The 25,550-nt window shown below is 43.2% G+C and overlaps 1 protein-coding gene across 1 annotated transcript; it reads right to left on the bottom strand.

The window, feature by feature from the left end:
• Positions 1-6,726: 6,726 nt before the first annotated feature.
• Positions 6,727-25,484, bottom strand: PTGR1 (prostaglandin reductase 1). Its single transcript, XM_018086088.2, has 10 exons — positions 25,387-25,484; positions 18,114-18,220; positions 16,177-16,222; positions 15,422-15,481; positions 14,070-14,237; positions 12,169-12,286; positions 11,717-11,872; positions 10,070-10,175; positions 8,916-9,034; positions 6,727-7,999 (listed from the first exon to the last, which is right to left on the bottom strand). Exons 2-10 carry the CDS (start codon positions 18,217-18,219, stop codon positions 7,889-7,891), a joined length of 990 nt encoding a protein of 329 aa, XP_017941577.1. The 5' UTR covers position 18,220; positions 25,387-25,484; the 3' UTR covers positions 6,727-7,888.
• Between the last annotated feature and the right edge of the window lie 66 nt (positions 25,485-25,550).

Genomic DNA, 25,550 nt, shown 5'->3' with positions numbered 1-25,550 from the left:
GGAATATGCAGTGAAGATATCTGTGTTAAATAGACCTTCACTTTAAAGGAAACAGCAAACACATGCTCTTAAAATACATAGCTATGCCAGAATTTGTGTTTGAAGTTGATCCTTGTCATTATGGGTGATGGAAAGAAAAGCCTATGCTTTGTTCTGGGTATGTGTGAGGAGCCTCACTTCTACAGCAACAGTGCCTCTGCTGGGAGGAGAGAACCCCAGTTCAAGATGGGAACTGGACTGAGTCTTTCAACAGGCAAAGACAGGGTGTGTCACCCTTTAACAAAGCCTAGGTATAGCAAATAAACATTTTGTCCTAAATAGAACAGGTATGAGTATCCCTGCTAAAGCCTCGGGCTATATGCCCTGCCACATGTGTATTAAATAATAATACTTCACAGAGAGCTCAGTGGGTGCATTTCTTCACTTGTTTTCCATGTAAAGGTGTGAGACCAATATTGCCATGTGCCAGACAGTAGTGCAGCATTCACTCTTTCATTAAACTCTGAGGTCTGCTGCTTGCATGAACAGAATTGGCTGCTCATTGATCTGAAAAGATGCCTTTTATAGGAAAGTGATGGATGGCCAACTGCCTTGAATGTTTGCAAAACTTGATGTAGAAAAGAACCACATGCTATCTCATGGCAGAAAAGAAACAACCTAGAAAGGTTTCTTCTGGAAGTAAGGGTTTTGGGAAGAAGTTCTCCCCTCAGGCAGTGACTGCAGTCTTTATCATTTGGCTATTACATGGCTGGAATCTGCCTTGCTGTCAAACAAGTAGAGCAAGATGTTTTTGTCTACAGGCCTGTTGCATAGCTTGGTATAGTGGGCTGGCCAACAAGAGGAGAAGTACTTCCTTGAGCACAAGCAATTAGAACACATAGCTGGAATAACTAGGCTTCATGAGAGAGTACTAACTATAATGAAAGGAAAGGCCAAGGGGTCACAGTGAGTGGACAAGTGTGTGTGACTGATCACATTGCAGTGACATAGTGACACACCTTTACTCCATGCATGGCTTCTGAAGTGGCTGTTGTGCACTTGGGGAAGTGCATGTTGTGCACTTGGGGTGCTTAACCACCCACACATCTCTTCTACATCTCTTGCAGCAGTCAACCTAACTTCAACTCCAGCTAGCCATCTGCTCTTCATTCTTACCTGACCTGAATGAAGTTAGAATTCGATTCCCCTCTGGAATGATTCTAATAAGAGTAGTGGTAATTATTTTAATGTTTAAATTTTTAACTGTTCATTCGTCAAAAGTAGCTGGATCTTCCAAGCTAAAAAATGGCTTCTGTTGTTTTTCCAATGCCAATAAATTGTGGCATAGCAGCTCCTCTCTGCTGTGCTCTGTTATGTGCAACTTTCAGCCACCCAAGGAATTGGCTTGAGGAACATGCTGGTGCAATCCTTGCTGGACTAACTCCATAGTGCTGGTCCCTGGCCCTTGGTGAAGGGTGGGAGAGTTTGATTGATGAGTTGACCTTGGCTGGCTGCCAGGTGCCCACCAAGCCCGTCTTATCACCACACACACTGCACCACCACACCCCTTTCCATGCCCCTGCAGGAGAAGGAGAGAAAAAGGCAGAAAAGCTCTTGGCTCAAAATAAGCACAAGGGGATCAATCTGCAATTAAAAACAGACTTGACTCAGGGAAATTAATTTATTGTAATTAAACAGAGTAGGATAATAAAAAATGCAAACAAATTACAATCTATGCTCACCTTTCTCTATCCTTCACCTTGTTCCCAGACTTGGTTTCAATTCTGGCTCTTCCATCTCCTTGCCTGAGTGGTGCAGGGGATCATCATCTCTGCTGCTCCTTCCCCTCATACAGTGTGGGGGCCGTGGGATACAGTTCTTTGGGAGTGTGCTGTTCTGGTGTGACACAGGTCCTGCCAGGAAACATGTTCCAGCATAAGCTTGTTTCCACAGGCAGAAATCCTGCCAGAAGCCTGTTCCTCTGTGGGTTCTCCAGTGGGTTGCAGCTTCCTTTGGGCATATCGTCCTGCTCTAGACATGAGCACCTCCATGGGCTCCAGGTGATATCTGTTCCACTGTGGACCCTCATGGGCCTCTTGCCTCACTATGGTTTTCACCACAGCTGCAAGGCAATCTCTGCTCCAGCCTGGAGTATCTCTTCCCCCTCCTTCTTCACTGACCTGAGGGTGTCTTACAAGGTGCTTTTTCTCATGTACTCTTGTTACTCTCTCTGTGATATTTGAGCATTAAAAAAAAAAAAACAAAAAACAACAAAAAAAGCTACACTACAGCACCAGAGAGCTCAGCTTTGGCCAGTGACAGGTCCCTTTTGCAGCTGGCTGTCATTGGCTCTGTCTGATGTGGTGGCAGCTTCTGGTGCTGTGTCACAGTAGCCGCCCCTGCAGGCCTTCCAATACCAAAACCTTCCCATATAAAACCTCATACACTGACAGGCTGGTAACAGGCAGTGCAGGGCAGATTGGGCAGGGGCTTAACAGGCACAAAGTCTTTGTGTTTCATATGAAGCAGTAACTGTGTACCAACTCTACCCTGACTGCTGAAGTCTTTATCTGTAGGTCTTCCTCAGACAGAAGACCAAGAATGAAACTATGGCAGGAATAGTGATAAGGAGCTCAGGTGTTCTACTCAGTTTAGCTGAGTGGAGGTTGAACCATACTATGGCATCCTTATTTTTAATGAAGGTTTCATGCAGGTGAGAAGCATACCCAGCTAGATGCCTCTGGATTTGGTAAAGAAGCACTAGATGAGTTTGAGGAACTTGCAAAAGTCTTTCAAAGATGATGGGGAAGGACATCCACATGGAATGCAGTTTTTCCTCGTCTGGGTAGGGAAAGCTGAGATGGCCCAGGTTGATAGACAGAGAAGGTGAGAAATTCATGGGAGCTGCATGAAGTCATATCTCTACTTGCAGCTGACGAACACAAATTTGTGACATGCAGATCTCCACAAGGTGGCTGTGGCTCTCTGCGGGGTTTTGTAAGGCTTGATATGCACACAGGTAACCCCAGGCGCCAGGCTGTGGCTAGTTTTAAAGAAAATTTATTTTGACAGTCAAGAACACTGCAATGTATGTGTCTAATGATCAATACAGCTGGCTGAAAAGGTGGAAATGGAAACTCTTTGGTGCTTTTATAACAACATCTTTCATATGTGCAATAAAACCCCAGCCTGAGTTTTTCCCCTGTGCTTTATGGCCTGCCTGGTCCTCCTGTGGGAGCCTCCAGGCATGTCTCTGAGAATTTTATCATTTGTAGTAAATAATACCCCTTGGAAAGTTACCTCTCGGCAGACAGGCAAAGAGAACATATACAGACAGCATCCTGCATGAGCACAAATTCTTTCCCATGTTAAAGCTTTTCCCTGGCAGCAAAAGTTTCCTTGAACAGGTGCAAAGCTGTCCCTCCTCACTATTTCTTCCAAAGGCCTTCTGCTCCTGCAGTTTTATACATGTATATGTATACACAGGCAAACTCTAGGAATGCCTTGTACTGACAGCGCTGCGGTGATGGTAGTACTTCTAGGTAGTGGGCTAGAGGGAAATGCATGGGGAAAGGTGGGTTCCTACTGTCCTGGTGGCACCATCTGCCTGCCTCGCAGGAGTTGGTGCATTTGTGCTGGATGTGGCAGAGGTGTGAACACACTCTAGGGGGTGGAAAAGCCAGGCATTAGGTCCACTTGCATACAAGGATGAAGAGTTTTAGACCAGGCTTGGGTCATCTTCCCTCCACTTGAGTCAGTCCATGACATTTTCTCAGGAAGACAATGAAGTCTGGTATTTCACCTTTCTTTGCACCTGTTTCTAGTTCCTCTGAGAGAGCAGCCCAGGGGAGAGCAAGGATCTGCAGTACTCACAGTACATGAACAGTAGTTGGAACTGTGAAGCCTGCTGATAAGGGAAATGCAATGGCAGTTTTAGCACCATTTAACAGGACTGCTCCAAAGGCTTTCAGCTTCCTAGGAAGCTGAGCCCACACTGAGCTAGTGGTGAGGGACTGATAGGGACAGGAGGCATCTCCCAGCATTGTAGTTAATGGCCAGCAGCAAGCTAAGATGTGAAGAACCTGTCTGGAGCTGATGATGAGAGAAATAAACAGCTACAGGCAGGGGTCATTGGAGCGACATAAGAGCAAAGGATCTGAGATATGTCTTACTTCAGTACAAGCTGCATCAGAGGTGTTGGCAGGTTTAAGGTTCAATTTGATTAAGCTGGGGAACAGATCTCACATAAGAATGGATGCTGTGGCTGGGCCATGTTGTCTTGTGACCCATCTTGGAGGAGCATCAGAGAAGCTCAACGAGGCAGCAGCGCACTCCAGAAATAGCTCCCTGGTTTCTGCAACCCACAGCCCTTTGCAGCAAGTCCCAGGGCTTCCTGAGGCCACTTTTGGTGTGGCAGGCCATGGTAAACTCCTCAAGGCTGGTCCCCACTGTGGCCTGAGCTCAGACAGGTTGTTGCCACAAGCCCCAGCTTGACATTGCTTAGGAACAGGGCACAAAAGTTTCATATCTATTAGCCTGCAACACCTCCAATCTAGAGACTTATCCATTTTGCACAAGAAAGCATAAAGCATTAAGCAGTTAAACCACTACCCTAGAAATAACGCTATGTGTAAATGAAGAGCTATTTAGCCAACAGATGATGAAGCTTGCAGCTATTTACACTGAAGATTATTAAATAAACTCTTCCTCTTGCTCTCATATATTACACCCTCAATGAATTGGGATAATAAACAGCCTCAGAAGTCCCACTGTCAATCTTACTCGTGAAGTGTAACTTATGTAGTGGCACAAACATGGCCATGTGGACTGGAGGAAAGCTGCAGAAAAAGACCAGGGATGACTATCAGCACAACCTCAGCTGCAGGGTGATTGAAGAAGGGGCACTGCACCCTAGGCAAAGCTGACACCCTTTTCATTTTTGTAGACGCATGCAATGGAGATCTGCTGTAGTGCTGAGGATGACGTAGCCCCAGGCAATCCCTTGCACAGCTTCTGATAGCCAGTGAGACCACCGAGAGCTCACTCTTTCCCAGAAAGCCTTTAAGCTCAGCTGCAGAGTGATGGTGTTAGAGGAAGGGGTGGTTGGCTGTTTAGAGGAAGAGTTGTTGGCAGACAGCTGCTCTCAGGCCCTGTGCAACTGTTGGAGGACAGGCCAGACTGAATGGTACTACCCATGCTCTGCCCCTAAAACCACACATAACCATGCACTGGCAGAAAAGGCCTATCCCAGCAACACATCACTGTGCCTTTGTTCTACACTGGGCATTGGCACCTTGCTCAACTTCATTACAATGATTGTACTCACAGGGCTAGCAGGGAAGAGGGATCTTCATCCTATTTTTAATACTCCCTTTTTATTTTCAATAACAATTCAAGTGTCACTCCACAAAATTTAGAACTTCAGTGACAACCAAGCTCACAGTGAAAAACTACTGCAAGACCTCCAGATAGTGCCAGACAACGAGGAGTATTCTTTATATGGTAACAGTGTTCCTCACATGTAACAGCTTGAATTTTCAGGAGGAAATAGCTATGTTCCCTAGAGAAGTTCAGAGGCTCAGGGTTGTGTGGTGTGGTGGTGGTTTTACACAGAAAAAACACATTTTGAGGGTAAAACAGCCTTGCAAAATGAACTGCAATTCATGATGAAATCTATGCACAATGAGTAATGTACAGATCAGTATTTTAGGAGAAAGCAGGCTGAGCCAGGATTATTGTGACAGACAAATCTTTCTGCAACTCTGACCAAAGGACAGGAACTCCATGTGGCTATTCTTAGTTCATTTGCAAATCACAATTGTACTTGAAACAAAATATTATTAATTCACTGGACTTAAAACAATTCAGTATTTAAGGACTTGTAAGCCCTCTGAAAATTCTTTAATGAAAAGCCACCAAACAACACCAGACCTCTACTCAGTGGATTTGAAATCTACTGGCAACATGTTCCCTTTTCTGGTTTACCCCTTTCCATGCTGTGCAGTGGTAATTATCCACAGACCTTCTCCAGAGGCCACTGTAAAACCACAGCACTGGAGCCAATTCAAACTGGCAATTCAGTCTCCTCAGAAAAGACTATCAAGCAACCAGAACCTATCCCCTGCTTGTGCCAAGATGCATTATTTCCCCAGTGGCCACCTGACCTGTATTTCAGGACAAGTTTTTTTCAGTTCACTTGGCAAGTACTGGTCAATCTACAACTTAAGTAAATGATCTCTTCTTGCTGACAAACAGAGCATCTAATCCTGGCACTGCAAAGACATTAAAGCTGTTTAAGATCCCTCTTCACAGATCAGTGATGAAACCTTAAAAGTAACCAAGAAGTCCTCCACAGTGATGAAAATGGATCACAGTCACTTTCAATACCTGTCTGTATCCCATAGTTACAGTTTCTTGTTCTGGCCTTTTCAAAACATCTAAGATATTTATGGTTGCTAACCTGTGTGTCTCCTTTGTTTGGCACCATGTGGGTGTTGGACACCAATTTAAAACAGCTTGGGCCATCATATTTATCTCACCTCCCAGGAGAGCGAGGGTGAACACTATGGCAAGGTCAACTCTAAGCTTGGACACCAATGACCAAATTTCTCAAGGAAATTAATGACCTTCCATATCACCTGTACTGAGATTTTCTGGGATAAATAAGTGCTTTTAATATTTTAGCTCCTCTGTTAGCCACAAGGAAGTGAAAGGGAGAGTATTCCACAAGCAGAACTATAACACAAGCAAAGTATACATTAACAGTTTTATTTTTCCTTTCCATAATCTCAGAATAACTGAGACATCTACATTGTCTGATAAAAGTTTTGTTGCCTTATAATCGGGAGCAGAAAAATCTGCAGGCTAATTCAGTAGATAAGACAGAGAACAGCTCTTTAATGAAGGCCTTCTGGCAATAGGAGTACAGAAAAGGCACTCCCTGTGTCCAGTGGTTCTATAATTTCATGGTATTATCCACCCAGTCCCAGAGCTATCCACCCCCCAGATCCTCCTCAAATCTGCCTCCCGGCACGCCTCTCCAGAATTAAGTCCAGGGTCAACAGACCCCTTTCTTCTTCATCTTCTTCTTCACAGCACGTACTGTCTTTGGAGCTTCTCGAAGGTTGCAGGCTTGAGAGTTGCTTTGACTATGATCATATCTCCTTGTTCAGGCCTGGGGTGCAAATGTTCTTAAACATAACAGGTGTTTACTACAGTCCTACCTTGAAAGGAGCCTAAACAAGCCTAAAGAATTTAGAAAATTCAATATGAAATGGGGGAACAGGGTCTAGTAAGTGTTAACTACTATTCTAAAGTGTGAGAGACTATACAATTATACTAAAAATCTATATTTACTACACAGCTACTTCTAAAATCTACAAAAAGCTAAAAATCCTAAAAATTCTCAGGCATCAGTCCCCCCTTTACCAGGGATGGCTGGTCAAAAAAAAAAAAAAAAAGCTAGAGAAGAAGCTGGGTATCCCCAAGTGTTGTTAGCTTAGCTTGTTCTCCACCTCTTGATATTGGTTAAAAAATCCCTCTTGTCAAGTTCTTGGACAAATCAATGGGTAAACATTAAATGTGCCATCAGTTAGCAAAGCTTTGGAAATTGTATGAGGAGGCTTGTAGTAAGGAAAAACAAAGGTTCAAGCTACTATTAGATCTGATACAGTTCTGATGTTCAGCAATTTTAAGGCTCTTTTTTTGTGTAGTTTTGGGAGGTATCTTTCAAGTTCTTTATGAATTGGCATATTCTTACACTTATTAGCCCAATTATTAACAGAAGTTACCATTACCAAATGTCCAGCAGAAAGACTGAAACATACTAATCATATGTTTTGACAGGTGAGTTAAAAGTATTTAACAGAATCACATTCTTCCACACCAGTCTCCCAGGAATATCTGACCTTCAGACTTTTACAACAGCTTTTCCCAGATTTTCTCCCTTTAACATTCCAATGAAAGCCATTGGCATGTTCTCAAATCCTTCAGTGACTTGTTCATGGTACTTCACTTTTCCCTGTCAAAAGTAAGAAAGGAAATTGCTGAGTTTTCATCCACCAGAATTGAATGAATTGCAACAAAATTTTCTCCAGTATGTATGTTTCATCTGAAACAAGCAAGCTGGCATGCACTCTGCAAAACTAGGTAGGCTGCTGTGAGGATCTGCTTTTGTTGTGAAACCTTCTACTTGGAGTCATACAGGGAGCAAAAGACACTGCCAGACATACCAGAATAGATTTAGTGCTACTTGGTCCCCAGATAATTGATAGGTAGGGGATCATTTCCCCAAAGCCAGGCCTGCCTCTACCCATACAGAAATATGGAATTGCAAATCCAAGTGATCAAAAGCTGATCCATCCCAAATCCTCATGTTCATAAAAGCTAGAGCCTCTTAGCCTTTAGTATTCACACTTACAAACTTCTCACAACCATGAACCAACTTAGTAACTAACTTAGCCTCTATTTAAAAAAATAAAATATAAGAAATTCCATATTAAGTCCCTTTAAAGTCCAGCTCCCAATTCCATAAAAACATTAATTCTTGCCAGTAATTTCAGCACAACACTACAATGGAAATCCTTGCTCATACTACAAATGACCAAATGAGAAACAGAGGAATTACCCTAACTATGAAAACCTTCATTACCAGATAACTGTTTTGAATTACTCTGGAAGCATCCTTTTTCAAAGCCTACATGTATTCTGGAATATATCTAATTCCACAAGCTAATACTACTGGTCTTAACAAAGCAGAAGGGATCAGGCATGTTTACTATGGTTTGAGTGTTCCCAAAAGGCTCAAAGATCATGTCAGGGAAAAGAAAAGTACCGTGCTGGGACCTCACCCAAACAGCTATGACAAGAGACCCCTTGCAAAGAGGGAAGCTATGGTGTGAGTACACCTTACAGAAAACTACCCCTTCCTTCCTTACCTCCATGACCCACTTCAGCAGTGCCTTCACACCTTCCTCCCGGCGGTTATTCCAGCGGGTCACAAGAAACCCTTCCATTTGAAGCTCTTTGAAGATCATTGAAACCTGCATGTAAGGCCCTGCAAGAGAAAGGAACCAGAAAGCCATCTGCAATATCAATTTCACTTAAAATAAATCCCAAGCATAAAGTGGGCTTTGAGCAGTAAACACCACTGAATGACTTTGTTTCAGCCAGAAGGAACAAGTATTTTTTCTCCAAACAGAACTTCCAGGACAAAAGACCAAGGATTCATGGATAGATAGACAAACAAGGAAACACAGGCCTGATCATTAAAGCTGTGGGACTAAACACCAACATTTCTGAAAACAGCTTCATTCAGAAGTAAACTGGCCTCAGCTTCACCTGAGGGACTTCAGCTGCATCTCAAAAATACTGTTTTGACAGCTTATTTGGCAGCCTGCCAGGCTCTCATCCTCCTTCTAACTCTCAAAATTTAAGTTATAAACTCTAAAACACAGTTCCCTCAGTCACAAAAATGTGTGATAGTGTCCTCACTCTCAAAAGCCTGTTTCATTTTTTTTAAGTAGTCTGAGAGTCCAAAGCAAGTCTGCTGTCAAAGAGAATTCAGACCTCCTATTTCTTCTAGAAGGTAAATTTGGAAAACTTAAATGTTATTGGAAGTAAATATTCATCTCAGCCACGTTTCTCGGCAGTTTCACTAGTAGCTGAAACCTTATGGGAAAAAAAAAAAACAACCCTGCATCATCTAAAAACCTGAGGGAAATCTATTATCTCATCTAAAATTGTGTACTACTGTGTAAATGACATCATGCACCATACCAGCCTTCTACTGATCTATATTTGCTTAGAGCCCTGTGGTGTCCTGTTTAAAGCAGTTTAGTCACTCCTTCATCTCTAATCAGCTGATGTTTTCCATCCAATGTGAGTGCACACAAAGGAGGATGAGTGGACGTACACACGAGGAGTGTGGTCATGCTCCCACTGCCCCAGAGCAGCGGTTAGTTACCTGAATGTACACACATACATAAATGGCACAGGGAAACAAATAACAAAATCTCAAAAGACTCCTATTATGTCTCTCTGCCATCACCAAAGAGGAAATCATTTTGGACACAATAAAGCAGGCCCACACCTTTCTGAGGCACGGAGTCATTGTACAGAGAGATGGCTCCACAGACTGCAATCCTTCCATACTTCTTCATCTGGTTGATAGCAATACTGGCAAATTCTCCACCCACCTGCAAAAATGAGAGCATGTGCAGCTTTAGAGACAATCCAGTGTTTAGTATTGATTACCAAAATCTGCCAACCTTGCATCATTGCACCAAGGGTTTCAATCAGGGAGTGGAGAGGTGAGTTGCACTACTCCAAAAATTTGGTGGTTGCAGAAACCCTTACACTTAGAGAACACTATAATGACTCAATCTCACTCTTCTAAAAATTAGTTATGAACATAGGAAATCAGTTTTAATTCCAAATCTGCTTCATAGATCTTGGTTTGGAAGTGTTGGGCAGGATTTGCACAGAGATCCCTCCTTCTCCTTAGAAGGAGGCATTAAGGGGGGGCACTTAGTGTCTAGGGGCACTAAGAAGCACCAGCTTTTCCCACACACCAGTCTGCACTTTTACATCTTCACATCGTGGTGATGTTAAGCTTTTACTTAATGATTCTCATCTCTGAAACAGGGATGTGTTTTGAACAGAAACTTTTAATGGTGAGAAGCTGTGAGAAAATTTACTGCTGGGGGAACTCTACACAGAAGTTGGAAGTGAGAGGGAAGGGAATGGATGTGACCATAAGACATATTTCAGACACTGGCAGCACTGGACATGAAATTCAGAAGGCTAAGGCAAAGTAAACAGGAGCTCCTGAAACCAAGCTCCTTGAACTTTGCATTCCTGTCAATTGCCAGGGCAAGGCAGGTATGTTGCAATCCATACAGAACGACAGACTGCTGAGAGAAAGACATGCTAAAGAGGTGATGATGGGTTTTTTTAAAACAGTTAGCTAGCCAGGGAGTTTTAGCCGCTTTATCTGCTAATACCCTTGTGCCCAGGTATTATATTATCAGGTATAATTCATATGTTAGCTGTAGTAGGAAATTAAAAGACCCGGGGCTGGTTGTCTGGCTTGAAGGTGAACTGACATGGTTTAACTGCATCCATACTGTTAAACTCTGTTCAAAACAAGATGGTCACATTCAAAAAGCCTATCAAGAACAGTACACAGTCCCTGTTAATTCCAGCTATACTTAGGAGAGGTCAGAAACCCTCTATGGGCCACTCCAGTAGTTTTACAAGAGGGCCTTGCAATTCTTTAGTTTATAGGCACCACTGCAGCCCCTGTGACCACGTAATGTGGAGCAATCTGCACTCACTCCCCTTCTGCAATAGCAGAGAACTGGCTGTGGTCCAGGGCGGACCAGGAATGGACTGGAGCTGTCTCTGTTCAGCATCAGTTAAATGTTATTGTGACCCTTACCTCCCCAAAATTGGCCACACTTTTCAAAGAGTGAAGTAAAACTTCTTTCTCTCCATTCAAAAACAATGCCAACAACCCAGCTTTGCCTTTCAATCTTTTCCTTTCTGTTGCTGCCCAACTCAGCTGCAGAAATATGTGTGGAAAGGGAACAAGAAAGCAGATCTTTTTCTTGATTAAGTGGATCTCAGTATTGAGTTCCTGGTGTAGTTTGCAATTAGATGTATACAATATTGAGATCCTGCTCTAATTTAAGGAAAATGAGAACTGCTCAGGGCAAGGCCTTCTCTCTGAACTCACATTATCAAAGAAACAGTCATAGCCATCAGGAGAGGCTTTACGCAGTGCTTCATCCAAAGATTTAACAGTCTTGTAATTAAAAGCTTCATCAAAGCCAATTTTTTTCAGATAGGCAACCTTGTCATCTGAGCCAGCACAGCCAACCACTTTGCAGCCCTGCAAGGAAAGGAAAAGAACATTTCTAAATATCTCCTGACAACACAGGCTGACACTCAAAGAGTGCGGGGTGCAGAGCTCACCCTGAAAGCACAGCCGTTGTCACCACATGAGTTTCTGAGCTCTAGGAAACATCGAACTAGCTTTGCTACGTCTTCAGGAGCTTGTTCCATCACAAGACCCCAGTGCAGGCATGCCTTCAGGGATGCCTGCCCTGCTGATCATTCACAGCCTTGTTGCCCTGTCTCCCAGCTGAGGCTTCTGAGGAGCAAGTATGAGCGGTTCAAGCCACTCACCCCAATTTTAGCAAGCTGCCCCACCACAGAGCCCACAGCACCAGCTGCAGCATTAACCAGCACCGTCTCTCCTGGCTTCATCTTGCAGACCTCCAGCAGACCAAAATACGCAGTGAGGCTGTGAAAAAGAGGGAAGAATGGCTCAGTGAGGAGTAAAAGATGACAGACTCAGTGATAGGACTTGACCACATTGAACCACAATATCATCACAACCAGAACAAGATTTAGTTTTCCTCATTCTTCATGAAATACAAAAATTAACCCAACCTCCTTACTTTGGTGGCTTTTTCACAGCCATCCCAGAAAAAAACGTAGATATGTTACTGGGTTAACAGAATGTTGCAGCAGAAATCTTTGTGATCATTAGCCAGATCATTAACTTTCTTTGTCATCAGTAGCCAGAAGGAGAAACACAGATAACTTTGTAAGATGACAGTTCAGTTATACACTGGAAGAGAGAGAGAAAAGTAGAGAAAGGTCAGTAGCCAGCAGGTATCTACCAGATTGAGGCAAAGATTAAATGATACTCATCACAAATCAAAGCTGGCATAAAAAAAGGGTGGCAAAAACTTGATGAACTGATGGTCTCCCTGCTCCTGAGGACTACTGTGCATAGCTATGGCTATTGGGTGAAAAATGGAATCATTAAGGTTGGAAAAGACCTCCAAGATCAAGTCCAACTTTTGACCAATTAGTCAATTAACCTTAGCATTAAGTGACATGTCCAGTTTTTATTTGAGCACTTCCAGGGATGGTGACTCCACCACTCCCCTGGGCAGCCTGTTCCAGTGCTTGACAACCTTTTCCATGAAAAAATTCTTCCTGACGTCCAGGCAGAATCTCCCCTGGCACAGCTTGAGGCTATATCCTCTTGTCCTGTCACTAGATGCCTGACCCCCATCTTGCTAAACTGTTCTTTTGGGCAATGAGGTCTCCCCTGAGCCTCCTTTTCTCCAGGCTAAACAACCCCAGCTTCCACAGCTCCTTCTCATATGAATTACTCCCTAGATCCTTCACCAGCTTCATTGGACAGGCTCTAGCACCTCAATGTCTTTCTTGGAGTGAGAGGCTCAACTGGGCACAGTACTTGAGATGCAGCCTAATCAGTGCCATAATAATCTGTAGGAAACATTTAAGTTTAGCCCATCAACTGGCCCAGAATCTCAGAAAACTCTTCTGCTAATTTCTAAATTCAAGCTGAGGGCTTCACACTTGGGCTGGACTGAAACTGGCAACTGAACCAACCATCAGGAAAAACATCTTGATTGATGTTAAAATGAAATCTGAGAAGTTCTCCATCACACACAATTTTATAATCCTTTTGAAAGCCTCCCATGTGAATAGGACTGACCAAGTCCTGATCTCCCATAAAAACTACAGAGAATGAGTCAAGAAATGCAAGAGGATGACTGAGACTGCAGTAATGAATATAGATTCCAAGGCAGAGGAGTTTTCTGCTCCAGTGCAAGTTAAAGGACCTCTATTTTGCTGTATGATATGACAGTGATCTTTTGCAATTTTGGGGGTAGTTCTGGAAATATGGTGATAGTGGAAGAGCCCAGTCAGGAAAAGCAGACTAGTCCAGGTGCCAGTGAAGTTTGAGACTTTCCACTAAGGTTAACACAGACTGAAATGGATTCTTTACAGCCCTTCCTGGATCCTCTTTCTTCTTTATCATAGCTCCTCAAAGAGAGGCCCCATAATCTCCAAGGCAAATCTCCTCTAATCTAGAGGATGGGACAAACTTCAGGTCCTCTGGGTAAGGGCATCCAGAAGCATATGTTTCTTACCAGAGTGAACAGGCAACATGCTTGTAGAAAAGACAACGGTCACACAGATAGGCAGAAACATTCTGCACAGTAAAATCCAGATGATAGTTGCCTTTTCATCTCAAAACTCACCCTGGCATGCCAACTGTTCCAAGGGCTAGAGATCTGGGGAGTGATTCTGGCCAACTGGAAGGAAGGACATGTAGGCCTTTCCCATCAGAGATGAAATGAGTTCTCCAGCCACTGTCAGCCACAACAAAGGCCCCCACTGTGAAAGCAGGATTCTTGCTTTCCACAATCCTTTTTAAAAGAGAGAAAAAAAAAAAAAGAATACCCTGTCAGAGACAAATCAATACTGGCTCTTCAAAGAAATATTTCACATCAGGACATTTAGCCCATACCTGCTGATGCTGTAGGTGTCAAGCTCCTTTCCTGAACTGTCTGCAATCTCTTATTACCAGAGAGATACTGGCCAAGATGATTCTAGACTCAGCTCTGCCCACAACAAATCCAATTTTCCCAGGAGTGCCAACTCTTTTTTTGACTGTCACCTGGTATGAGTTCAGACTAGGCTTCTGTAAATTAGAATGCAGGAAGGAGGATGCTGGCATTAAAGCATAGAAAAGCAAGGAGCTGCAGATAGGCTGTAACAAGCAGTTTCCTTCTCAGACAACCTGCAACCCATTTAAAAGTTGAAGATCCTGAAGATGGAACCTCTTGAGATAATGAAACCAGATAGAAAGCAATATCTAAAACCAGGGAGAAGTTCATATTAGCAGTGTCTCTATACCAAATGAAACTTCAGCTTCCTTATCTCAACAGGAAAACTATGTTGGAAAAGGGTAGGTAAGCAGCTTTGAATTATTAGAAACAGCTGGTCTTCTGTTCAGCAGACTTGGTTGTTAATTTACCCCAGGCCTCTGTGTTCCTGCAGAGAAACACAAGAGTCAAAGGCCACAGATGTTCCTAAGCAGCAAATGATAGGCAGCACAGCAGGAACAAGCTGACAAAGGGAAACATCTGTGTAGCTAAATTACCACAAGCTTGGGAAAAGGATGAACTCACGGTTATACAGCCCTTTGGCTGGAGCTGCATATTCAGTGACTATGAGATATTTTCAGCTGGAGTAGATAGCAGGCATGATTGTGGCCATGCAATTACTAGTACAGAAGGTTTTAAAATGTGAAGTTGACACCTATGGCAAATACAATAGTTGGTCCTTCATACCTGTAAAATTTGCCTTTGAGAACATTATCGCCAGAAAAAATGTACAGGTTTTATCAGAGGACTAAATGCTCTCCAAAAAGGCAAAAGTAGTTCTTAGGGGAAAAACACATTCCAATCAATTCCATTTAAGAATACAGTTGCAGAAGTATGTAGACTCAAGTCTAGAATAGGTAACACAGACTGTAGATGTCTCGAACGTCAGCACATTCCTGTTGAGATCTGCTATATGAATGGATAACAAGAACTGAAGATCTTACCTGGCAACCTGTGTTCCTATCATTATGTCCCCTTCCTTCATCACCGTTCGACTGTAAACTCTGTAACAGAGGCAGACATGGCTTACTGTGAGCAATTTGTAATAATGTTCCAGATACACTATGACAGTAGTAGCTACTGTCTGACCCAAAAAGAGAATACCAGCAGTGCTGTTGAACAGATCACAAAGAGCTTGTCGCTGTAGTGGCATAACTGGATGTTTTCCAGGGCCAGCTACTTGAGCATCCCCAGCACGAGAGTGTTGGGGGACACCATATCGTTAATCTTCCCAGCATGGTCCACCACCACAAGAAGCCTAAGACTCAGAGAACTGACACCTGCATCCACCAGCATCCTCTCTAAAACTACCTAGTTTCCCTGAGCTTTAACTGCCTCCTATTAACATCGGTCTATCAGCAATGTCTGACTTAGAATTTGTACTATTAAGCAAAAGGTTGCTAAGATAAATGAAGCAGGTACTGCTACAGGGCTGCAGTCTCATTTGAGCCTGTTGCACTCCAGTGGAACACACAACAAGAAAAACCAGCAGATTCAAAGAAAAATTATCCCAGTGTCTAGCTAAATTTGGCACAGCTCCATATTTTGAGTCTTGTAATTTACACACTTTTTATGAAAAGCAGACAAAGGCATTGGGACTCTGACAACAAGGCGCACTCTCAGCACGTGTTCTTTTGAGGTTTAAGTGGTCAGGACTTGGTGTCCTAGCCAGCAAGTCATAAAGAAGAAAAATATATACCTCATGTAAGGATCAACACTGAGAAACACCGATTCAAGCAGCAACTCTGCAACGAAAGACAAAACAAATTCCTGGACATTAGCAGTGCAGTAAAGCATAGTTTCCATAAGTCAGTCTTTCAGCTAAATTGATAGTTCTTGATGCTCAAAAGCATCCCCCACCCTTTAGGGAAAACCTGCCAGAAATGACTACTACAGTCATTAGTTTTGATTATGGATGTGCTGTTACAAAAAACATTTTCTGTAGTGAATCTAAGAGATTGTCTTATTTTCATGCTTTTTTGCATCTGCCTCCTCTCTCTATAGAAAGGTCAAGTGGCCAGAACTCTAATTTATTTTTGACCTATATGTAAAAAGGCATCTCACAATTCAGCCACCGGAGGGTGGTAAGAAACCCTGGCACAGGTCAAATACAAACACTACTTGGCTGCCTTAAACAGAAAGCATTAGTTTATCTTTTTAAAGTAGCTTAATCCACCTCGCTGTCTCTAATGACACTAGTTCCCGGAAAATATACCATTAAACATATTTAAATTCTCATTCACACAGCAGTTCTAGCTGTTCATCTCCACCTACTAATACTTTTCATTGCCTGTGCTGCAGTGGTCTGTCTAGTACAAGCTACAAATATATTCAGATAGAAATATCTTCCCATTACTCAAGAGAGAGCAGGAAGGCCATGTAACATAACAGGGAAGGCCGCCTTCTTTAAAAGTGTTACTGCAGTATGAAGTTATGCCTCTTTTTGCTGTAAGGATTAAACTGGGAACAAAAAAATTACTCCAGGTTCTTAAGTACTCACAGACGTGACATTTTTAAGTGTGTCTGCGTATGTAAGAAGAAACAGGTTTTCAAACATTTAAGTTGCAAACATAATGCAATACTTTAATGCAATTTCTTTCGTGAACCTTCTAAAGTGGAGTAAATTTTGTAAAGGACAAGTAGTGGGATGAGGCTCAAGACAGCATGGTTGATGCAGATGTCCATGTGAAAAGACAAATCAAAGTTCATTGTTTTATCAACAGCTCTTGTATATAATAAGTTAACATATTCCTTACCCTTTTTGAAACAGACAACCACAGGAATAAAAACTGTCCATTTTTTACTGTTTATATTCACTCTCTCTTGTTACAAGACATCAAATCTAACAGGACTAAGGACTAGGCAAAAAAAATCTAAGGACTGGTAAAAAAAAAAAGTTGAATGGAGGCAGAAGTCTCGCAGTGTTCCTTCTTAAAATAAAAAACTAACCTTTACCCACTCCAGCCTTGAGGTCTCCCTGCTGCAGGCTCATTGTCAGTGCACAGTCTCTCTGCTCTCCCCCCAGCACTATTATCAGTATTTTCCCTAACAGCATGAAAAACTCCACTGAACACATACTCCTAGATGTTGTCTTCTCCACCTTTTTCCAAAATAATGTAGATAAAAGCCTTTCACTAGTAAAGCATGTTTGGATTTTACAACAGTTATCTCATTTCCTCTGTGTTATAATCAGCTTCTCTATTTCTAAATGAAACAAATTCTGTTTTCCTTGTGGCTGCGGGTTTCAAGGCTGTATCACTTCGGCAATTTCTCCAGTAAGCTTTATTTGCAAATGTGTTCGAGTGCCTTTGCCATCAGGCACCAAGTGGAATTAGGCAGCCTGAAACTGTGAAAGGCGTGGCCCAGCTGCTGAGTCCTGGAGTTAGAAGTGCTCAGCCATTGTTTGTAAGGGTATTATCAGAAGGCAACATGACTTAAAAACCACCAAACCCATCAGCATACTTGTTCTTCAGCAATTGTCCTTGTCTCTTAAGGTCCACGGCTTGCTCAAGCCATGTCACCGCATTTTTGAAAATATAAGCCAGAGAAACATGCAGACAGTTCTAAGATGCGCAGCCATACATCAGCAATCAGATAACCTCCAGAAAAATTAATAACAGGTAGCACTCCACTCACCTCCATCCTTCAGATTTGGCAGCTTTATCTCTGTCAAGTCAAAGTCACTGGTTTTAGGGAAACCTTCAAAATGTTTCTTCAGAACCCATGCCTTGGCAGTCACCATCCTGCACAACAAACAACAAAAAGAGGACCTGTCAAAAGGATGCCCAACGGTACTGGGCTGCTCATGGGGGCTGGTTTATACTTTATGAGGCAGAAGCAGAACAGTTACCTCGATAACGTGCCATAACACAAGAAAGCCTTTGCTTGTTCTTGTGGCAATATCACTAGATCAAGAAAAAATCTGAAAAGGCCCGCATTGCCTTAGCAACCCAGAGCTTTCTGTGACTTGTCGGACCTTCCTGCCTGCTCCAGGGCAGCAAGCCCTGGAGTGGGAAGGCAGGCCTGGCATGTTGCATGACTCCCACCTTAAGGATACTGAAGGAAGAAAATCTACTAGTTTAATGAGAAAAAAAATCCCTGATTGTTTGGGATGAGTAATGAACCTAAACTTTTACAAACTTGAACCAAAGTACAATTGAGAAAAACAAAGGTAAGCACCGCTTCTTTCTGTGACACTCATTATATTGAAAGAAAATACTTCTCCAGTTGCCAAGCTCAGGGCTTGGAACTGGGAGCACATTGTCACCAGCGTTTTCCACACAAGACAGAAACACAAAAATAACTTGCATTAATTCTAACCTCACAGCCCCTTTGCCCTTCTTATACACAATTGCACCAACAAGAAAGAGAAGTTATACTTAGAGCAGGCAGGTGGAAAACTGTCTTCTGCTGTCACAATAACCTTCTGCACCGGACTCAGACAGGGGCTGGGCTCCTTCAGTCACACACACTTTCAAAGGTGAAAATGTAGGCTTTTATAGACAGGGCTGGTACCGCCCTCAATACACTTCCCCAGGATGAAGTGAAAACCCTCAGTAAACATAGCATAGCACACACCCATTGTGAGTCACCTTTCTCCTATTAAGATTTGATATCATTCCTCCAAAACCCCCAGTGCAGTGCCCCACCAGTTGCACAGGCAGGTTATGCAACACGCGAAGCTCAATGCACAAACCCCATGGTTCTAGAAACCACAAAAACCTGCAGTCTGGAGACCTATCCCACAGCGCGGGAATTTCTTCAAATGACTTTTTACCAGTCCAGCCCTAGAACTCGCAAGAGTTTCTGGGGAAAAATATCTAATTAAAAAATGTCAAATTCCTTGTTCAGTTCATCATTTAGCATAGCAAATGATCCATACATTTGTCACTTCATGGCGTGTGCTCTGACATCCTCATGTTCCCAGTGCACGCCCCGAAGGATCAGAGCATTTGTGGCTAAGCCTCACTGTTGCCGAGCCATCTCAAGAAACACTTGCAAGCTTTGCCATTTTGCCTCAACTATGTTGCAATGAGGCACATAGCATCGGAGAAAACTTTTGTCCAGTGCTTAGCTGTAATCAAAGATATTGTGACACTGTAGCAAGAACAAAGCAAAGCCAGCAAACGGGCTTACAGGAGCGAAAGGTGAGTTCAGAGTAACAAAACTGATCCCACTCACTCGTTTACACCCACAGGCACCGAGAGGGGTTTGTCCCAGCAGTGTGCCCATCCAGGAATGACCAGGGACAAAGGGATGCTGGCTAGGCTGGCAGTTATTTGCTGATGTGCCATTTGTACCCCCGGGAAGTGTCTCCCAGCATGTCCCACGTTTGTGACTCATCAATATTGACTCCCTGCTTTTTGTCTCTTTTGTCTGTGTGCCTCAAGGCTCCAGCCCTGCTCTTTACATTCCCACCAGCACCTCTTAATAGCTCGAGTCTTCAAGTCTGAGAACAGGAACCTGATACCTCTTTGAGGCTGTCCTTTGTTTTCCCTACGTGGCCCCCTCCAACACTAATCATGTAATTATGATGATCTGCAATCCTAGGTGCCATCAGTACAGGCCATTTCTGTCTTCCTTCAACTGTTTCTTTTGATGCTTCCACTCTTAGACCTCCCTTTCACACCAATCTTCACACTCCTATCAAAAATTTCTAGTTTTTCAGCAGAGCAATGATCCTGCCTACAAACAATACTGAAAGATTAATTCCACAGAACCATTTTTATTACATTTAGGCCTAATTTTGGAAACAGGAGAAATTTTCTGCTGCCCACTTCTCTCTTCCTACTGAAATCACATCATCATAGCCACTTCAAGACTAGGAGTGTTTTCTGTAGGTTGTAAAACAAAAAGCCAAAACAAAACCAAAAATCCAGAAAACAGAACACAGATACATGCTTAATGAGTGGATTTAAAAACCAATTTCCAGGTTAACAAACCAAGATTATTTTGTCTGTTTAGATATAAAATAATAAGAAGTGGTAAGGACTACTTTTCTTAAGCATACCAAAGGATGCTTAAGCATACTCCAAAGGATAAATAGCAGTGATGCAACATTTTTGGGGTTCCATTTTAAGTTTTACTGAACTAAGTATGTGATAGCCACCATCTCAGCTCCTAAAGCAGTAACCTGCACTTGTAAACCATAAAACTACTTTGTTTGCAGTGTCAGTGGGTTTGGATAATACATTTCTTTCGTGTGTTTTCTGTATAAACTGTTTCACAGACCATTACTACAGCAAAGAGGCTGCTATGATAAAAACTTCAGAAAGAACAGGCCATGACAGGGATAAAAAGACTATTTAAAAATAAGGTGATGCATTTCTGCTTGATTTTCTTACAAAAGAACCACTAAAGCTTTTACTGAAATTGAAGTCCAAGATAGCATTTATTCTAATGTCCTTCAAACCCTCCTTGTCCCCTCATCTAGACCATCAGGTTATAGAACAATAAAGAACACCTAGAAAAGAGGTAATGGAATGGGAAATCTTGTCTCTTTGCACTAATCAAATACATAAGAAAGCAAAGATCCTATCTGTGTTCAGACACTGCAGTTGCTGCAAACTGTAGCTGAGCTGAAAGCAAAGCACTTCGTGCAGGATGTCACAGCTCAATCTCCAAAATCAGCATGAGTAAGAAGGTTCACAGTTCAGGGTAAAAGGGGAGAGAAGAAGGAAGAGGTAAAAACTGGAATCCCATACTACATACTAGCAACCTGAAAAGAAGATCAGGACAAAAGAGACAGGCAAGTCTGAAAAAACGGAGATAGGTTGACTGAAGGCTGAGGAGCTGATGGTGATACCTGAAATCTGGGAATATTCATATTCAAGTGGAAAAGCAGTAAAGCTCTCGAGGCAGCATGAGTCAAAACAGAAAATCTTACCTTTCTTAGGTAATCCCAGCTATTATTCCTAGCCTGGACTTGCCCAAATCTAACCTTGAGGGCAAAATCGCTTTAGCAGCCTGTCAGTTACAAATAAGTTCAATTCAAATCTGGGGTTAGCTTAACAGTTCATTTTCCTGACAGTCATAATTTGCAGACATGACTGTGGTACTTTTCCTTTTATCTCTATTCTGAAGCAGGAACACCTATGCTCACATCTACATTGGAAGTAAAGGGTATGATTAAAAGCTGAGTAAAGTGTATCCCTCAGACACAGTTGGTTTGTAGATCACTGCTGAGGAAAAACCCACCATCACTATGACAGCAGTTTTTCAGGTAATCATCATCTCATCTAGTCTCTTCCCTAGATTCAATTTATGTCTTCTGCAGCATTTCAAAGCAATCTGCCAGGCACCAGCATGAAGGACTTGCCAAATACCTTTGAAAACAAACAACCACCTTCCCTCCCACCCCAACCAAACAAACATAAAAGGACTTCTTGGCAGTAGAGACTGCCAAGGGAGTAATAATACAGAGGCTACCTCAGGATCCCATGCACATACAGGATTACCAATTACCTGGGAGTGATCATGGCTTTGAATCATATGTACCTACAAGTTTTAGCAAAAATTACCTGTTCCTCTCCTCTGGCTTAGCTATTACAATGCTTTCTCAAAATTTTTTTCCTGTTGTAAAAACAAAGTAAAGGCAAACCACTCCTGTGTTACTTTTGGCAGAGACTGTACTTCTAAGCAAGCATGACACTGTATTATGAAACGATAAAGCTGCAACTTCACTTCCTTACGCAATACTATTAAGTCCTGGAAGAAGGTCAAAGATCGCAGGTGAGCAGTCATTGCTCTGCTACAAGACTTGGCCACGCTGCACTTTGTTACAAGGTTGTAATTCCAACAGAGGTTCAAAAGAGCAAGTTCATATGGGGTGGTGAGAAGGAAAGCAATACCTTCACTAAAACAGGTCTGCTGTCCTTCAGCTCTCAGAAATTGCACATATAGTGAGACTCTTTAGAACTATAAGAAAAAAGAAACAAGTCCACAGATAGGAAGGAAGATGGGATTGAGTGCACTACCAGCAAGTTCGCAGATGACACCAAGTTGGATGGGAGTTGATTTGCTGGAGAGTAGAAAAGCTCTGCAGAGGGGTCTGGACAGGCTGGATAGATGGGCCAAAGCTAATTGTATGAGGTTCTACAAGGCCAAGTGCTGGGTCCTGCCAAGGGGGTCACAACAACCCCAGGCAGCACTACAGGCTGGGTGAGGAAAAGTGTCTGGAAAGCTGCCCAGCAGAAAAGGACCTGGGAGTGCTGGTTGATAGCAGCTGAATATGAGCCAGCAGTGTGCCCAGGTGGCCAAGAAGGCCAATGGCATCCTGGCCTGGATCAGAAATACAAGCAATACAGTATGGCCAGCAGGACTTTGGGAAATGATCATTCACCTGCAATGGTGAGGCTGCACCTCAAATCCTGTGTCCAGTTCTGGGCCCCTCACTTCAAGAAAGACACTGAGGTGCTGGAGCAAGTCCAGGGAAGGACAATGGAGCTGGTGAAGAGTCTGGAGAGTAAGTCACATGAGAAGCAGCTGAGGGAGCTGGGGCTGTTCAGCCTGGAGAAAAGGAGGCTCAAGGGAGACCATATCGCTCTCTACAACTACCTGAAAGGAGACTGTAGCCAGGTGGGGATTAATCTCTTCTCCCACGTAACAAGTGACAGGACAGGAGTAGAGGAAATGGCCTCAAGCTGTGCCAGGGGAGGCTTAGATCAGATACTATGAAAGTTTTTTTCACAGAAAGGGTTGTAAAGCATTGAAATAGGCTGCTCAGGGAAGTGGTGGAATCACCATCCCTGGAAGTGTTCAAAAACACTTTGAACATGTGTATATGGCAGTTGAGGACATGGTTTACTTGTGAACATAGTGGTTGTGCTGGGTTGACAACTGGACTCGATCCTAAAGCTCTTTTTCAATTTTAGCAATTCTGTGATTCTGTGGGACACTGCAGGAGGTGTGAGCTGACAAATCAAGCTGAAGCTTCTTGAAGGGCCAGCTGTGCTTCCCTGGTCACTGCACAGCACTCATAAGATTCTTTCAAGCACTCTTTTTACTTCTCCCTTGCTTAAATGTTGATACAGGCCAAACACATGTTGCAACATCAGTAAATGTAAAATTTCATCAAAGCAGTAGAGACATACTGCAGCACAGTTTTGCTTCTTGAATTTGCAACAACACCCCTTTGCAGCATAAGCATCTCTTGAAGTGTTGTGTAATAAGTGCAGTCAGAAGGGAAATGACAAACATGCTTTCAAGCATCAGTGATCCCTCTGAGGGTCCCTCCTGAATTTCTGTAATATTGCAAGGACAGATTGATCCTTGAACAAGTTCCTGCTCGTAACACGCACAACCAACTTCTCCCTCAAGACAGAAACTTGCTGCTCCAGCCCACTTAGCATACACAAGACATACTTGTTATCTGTTATCACTCCAAGAAATCTGCAATATTAAGGAGACTGAGATTGATAAATGAAAAATTAAAAGGATGTGAGGAAAAAAAAAAAGAGGGATGTCAAGGAGAGTCAAAGGAGTTGGAGTGGAAAAGTGGCAGCACAGAGAAGTGATCAGCACAGCATGTGGAAAATGGGGCCTGAGGAACCTCCCTGCTCCCAGCAGAGCATGATACTTTACTCTTGTATTCCACCCTGACCATGGCAGGAGGGTTGGAACTAGATGATCTTTCAGGTCCCTTCCAACCCAAATAATTTTATGATTCTCTGATAATGTGCATTTTACCAAGTGTACAGCAGATCCTTCCTAGCTCTGAAGTCACAAGTAGGTATTCTACAAAGGTAAAAATATAGTATAGCTTCAGCAGTTTGTGATATGAGTATTTTAAGAACTGGGAAGGTGTTTTATTTTTGTAAGTACATGATACAGTGTAGTTCAAGCAGCCACCTCTAACAGAAACGAATCAGGGCCTCTCCTTCAGGCAAGAAACATACAAGCACATTTGCCACAGATAGCAGATTTTTTGTCAATTAAAAATGATTCAAAAATCATTTGGGAACATTTTCAACCCGCCAAATAAAATGTGACATCTGATGCGGCTGTATAGTTACACAGCATCAATCTGATTCATCTCCATACTTCACAATAATTTTTCTCAGTATGGTGTTCAGATGTTAGCAAAGTAACAGCTGGTAAGAGATTATCAAGTTCTTCTGGCTGCAGTACCTCCAGCAGCAGTGCTGTCTCAGTAATGCCTTAAACAGCAGCATCCAAGGTAATTCCTGACATGAGCAAATACATGATTTTATTTCTCTGTAATGTAGCCCTTCAGTCTGAATTATTTAAAATTATTGAAATAACATCAAACTCAGTAGTTCGGGACAGTAAGTTTTACAGTAGATCTCAGTGGTCAATGGTCACTATCCAGCTCATAGTACAACACTGGAGCTCTCCTGCAAAATCCTGGTCTATTTATACAGCACAGCTACAGGAAGGTCAGGAAAGAGCAAATGCATCCAGCCGACTTTGCTTTCCCGCTGTGACCAATGCGGCAATAAATAGTTAGACAACTCCTGTTCTTCCAGTGACACACACACACACAAGTTTTGAACAAGTTCTCCTTCCTCTGCTTGAATGGAAGCGTCTGTTTATATCACAGCAGTAGAGTTAAACAGGCATAGATGGCTTTTTCTTTTTTTGGCAGGTAGGGGGAGAATGGGGTGGGGAAGCGCTGTAGTAGGAACGTATGTAATAAGTATAGAACCGCACTTCCTTCATTTTCACATGATTTCAGGGCGGTACAAAGACACTTCCCGCCGCAGCCTGGAGCTGCTGCACTCCAGCTCCTCAGCCCCGCCACAGAACCCCACATGAAGTGTCCTCTCGCCCTGCCCCATGGCCCGCGGGCCCCGCAGGGCCGCACCGCCCTCCCTCACCGACCACAGCCGCCATTTCCCAGCTCCCGTCCCCGCGAGAGCCCGAGGGGCCCCTTCTCGGCCGTGCCCACCTGCCCTGGGGGTGCTCGCCCACCCTTCAGACCACAGTACGGGAGCGCTCGCCCCTCACCCCGCAGGAGCCGAGATCACAGCCCGTGCCAGCCGCCGGCCAGGCGGGGCGCGGCAAGGGCGCGGCAGCCCTGAGGGGGCGGCCGCCATCAGGCACCGCCTTCTA

Source organism: Manacus vitellinus, unplaced genomic scaffold (genome assembly GCF_001715985.3).
Source record: "Manacus vitellinus isolate BGI_N305 unplaced genomic scaffold, ASM171598v3 scaffold_9_pilon, whole genome shotgun sequence".
Classification (NCBI taxonomy): domain Eukaryota; kingdom Metazoa; phylum Chordata; class Aves; order Passeriformes; family Pipridae; genus Manacus; species Manacus vitellinus.
Note: the sequence above shows the minus strand (reverse complement) of the source record. Positions and strands in the feature narration are given on the sequence as shown.

Bases quoted from the DNA above. Each gene is read 5' to 3' on its own strand.
- PTGR1 (XM_018086088.2), bottom strand. From the start codon at position 18,219: ATGGTGACTGCCAAGGCATGGGTTCTGAAGAAACATTTTGAAGGTTTC. The intron at 15,482-16,176 runs GTATATATTTTT...CCTCTGTTACAG, and splicing joins AGTGTTGATCCTTACATGAG to AGTTTACAGTCGAACGGTGA. The intron at 9,035-10,069 runs GTGTGGGCCTGC...TTTCTCTTGCAG, and splicing joins TGACTCCGTGCCTCAGAAAG to GGCCTTACATGCAGGTTTCA.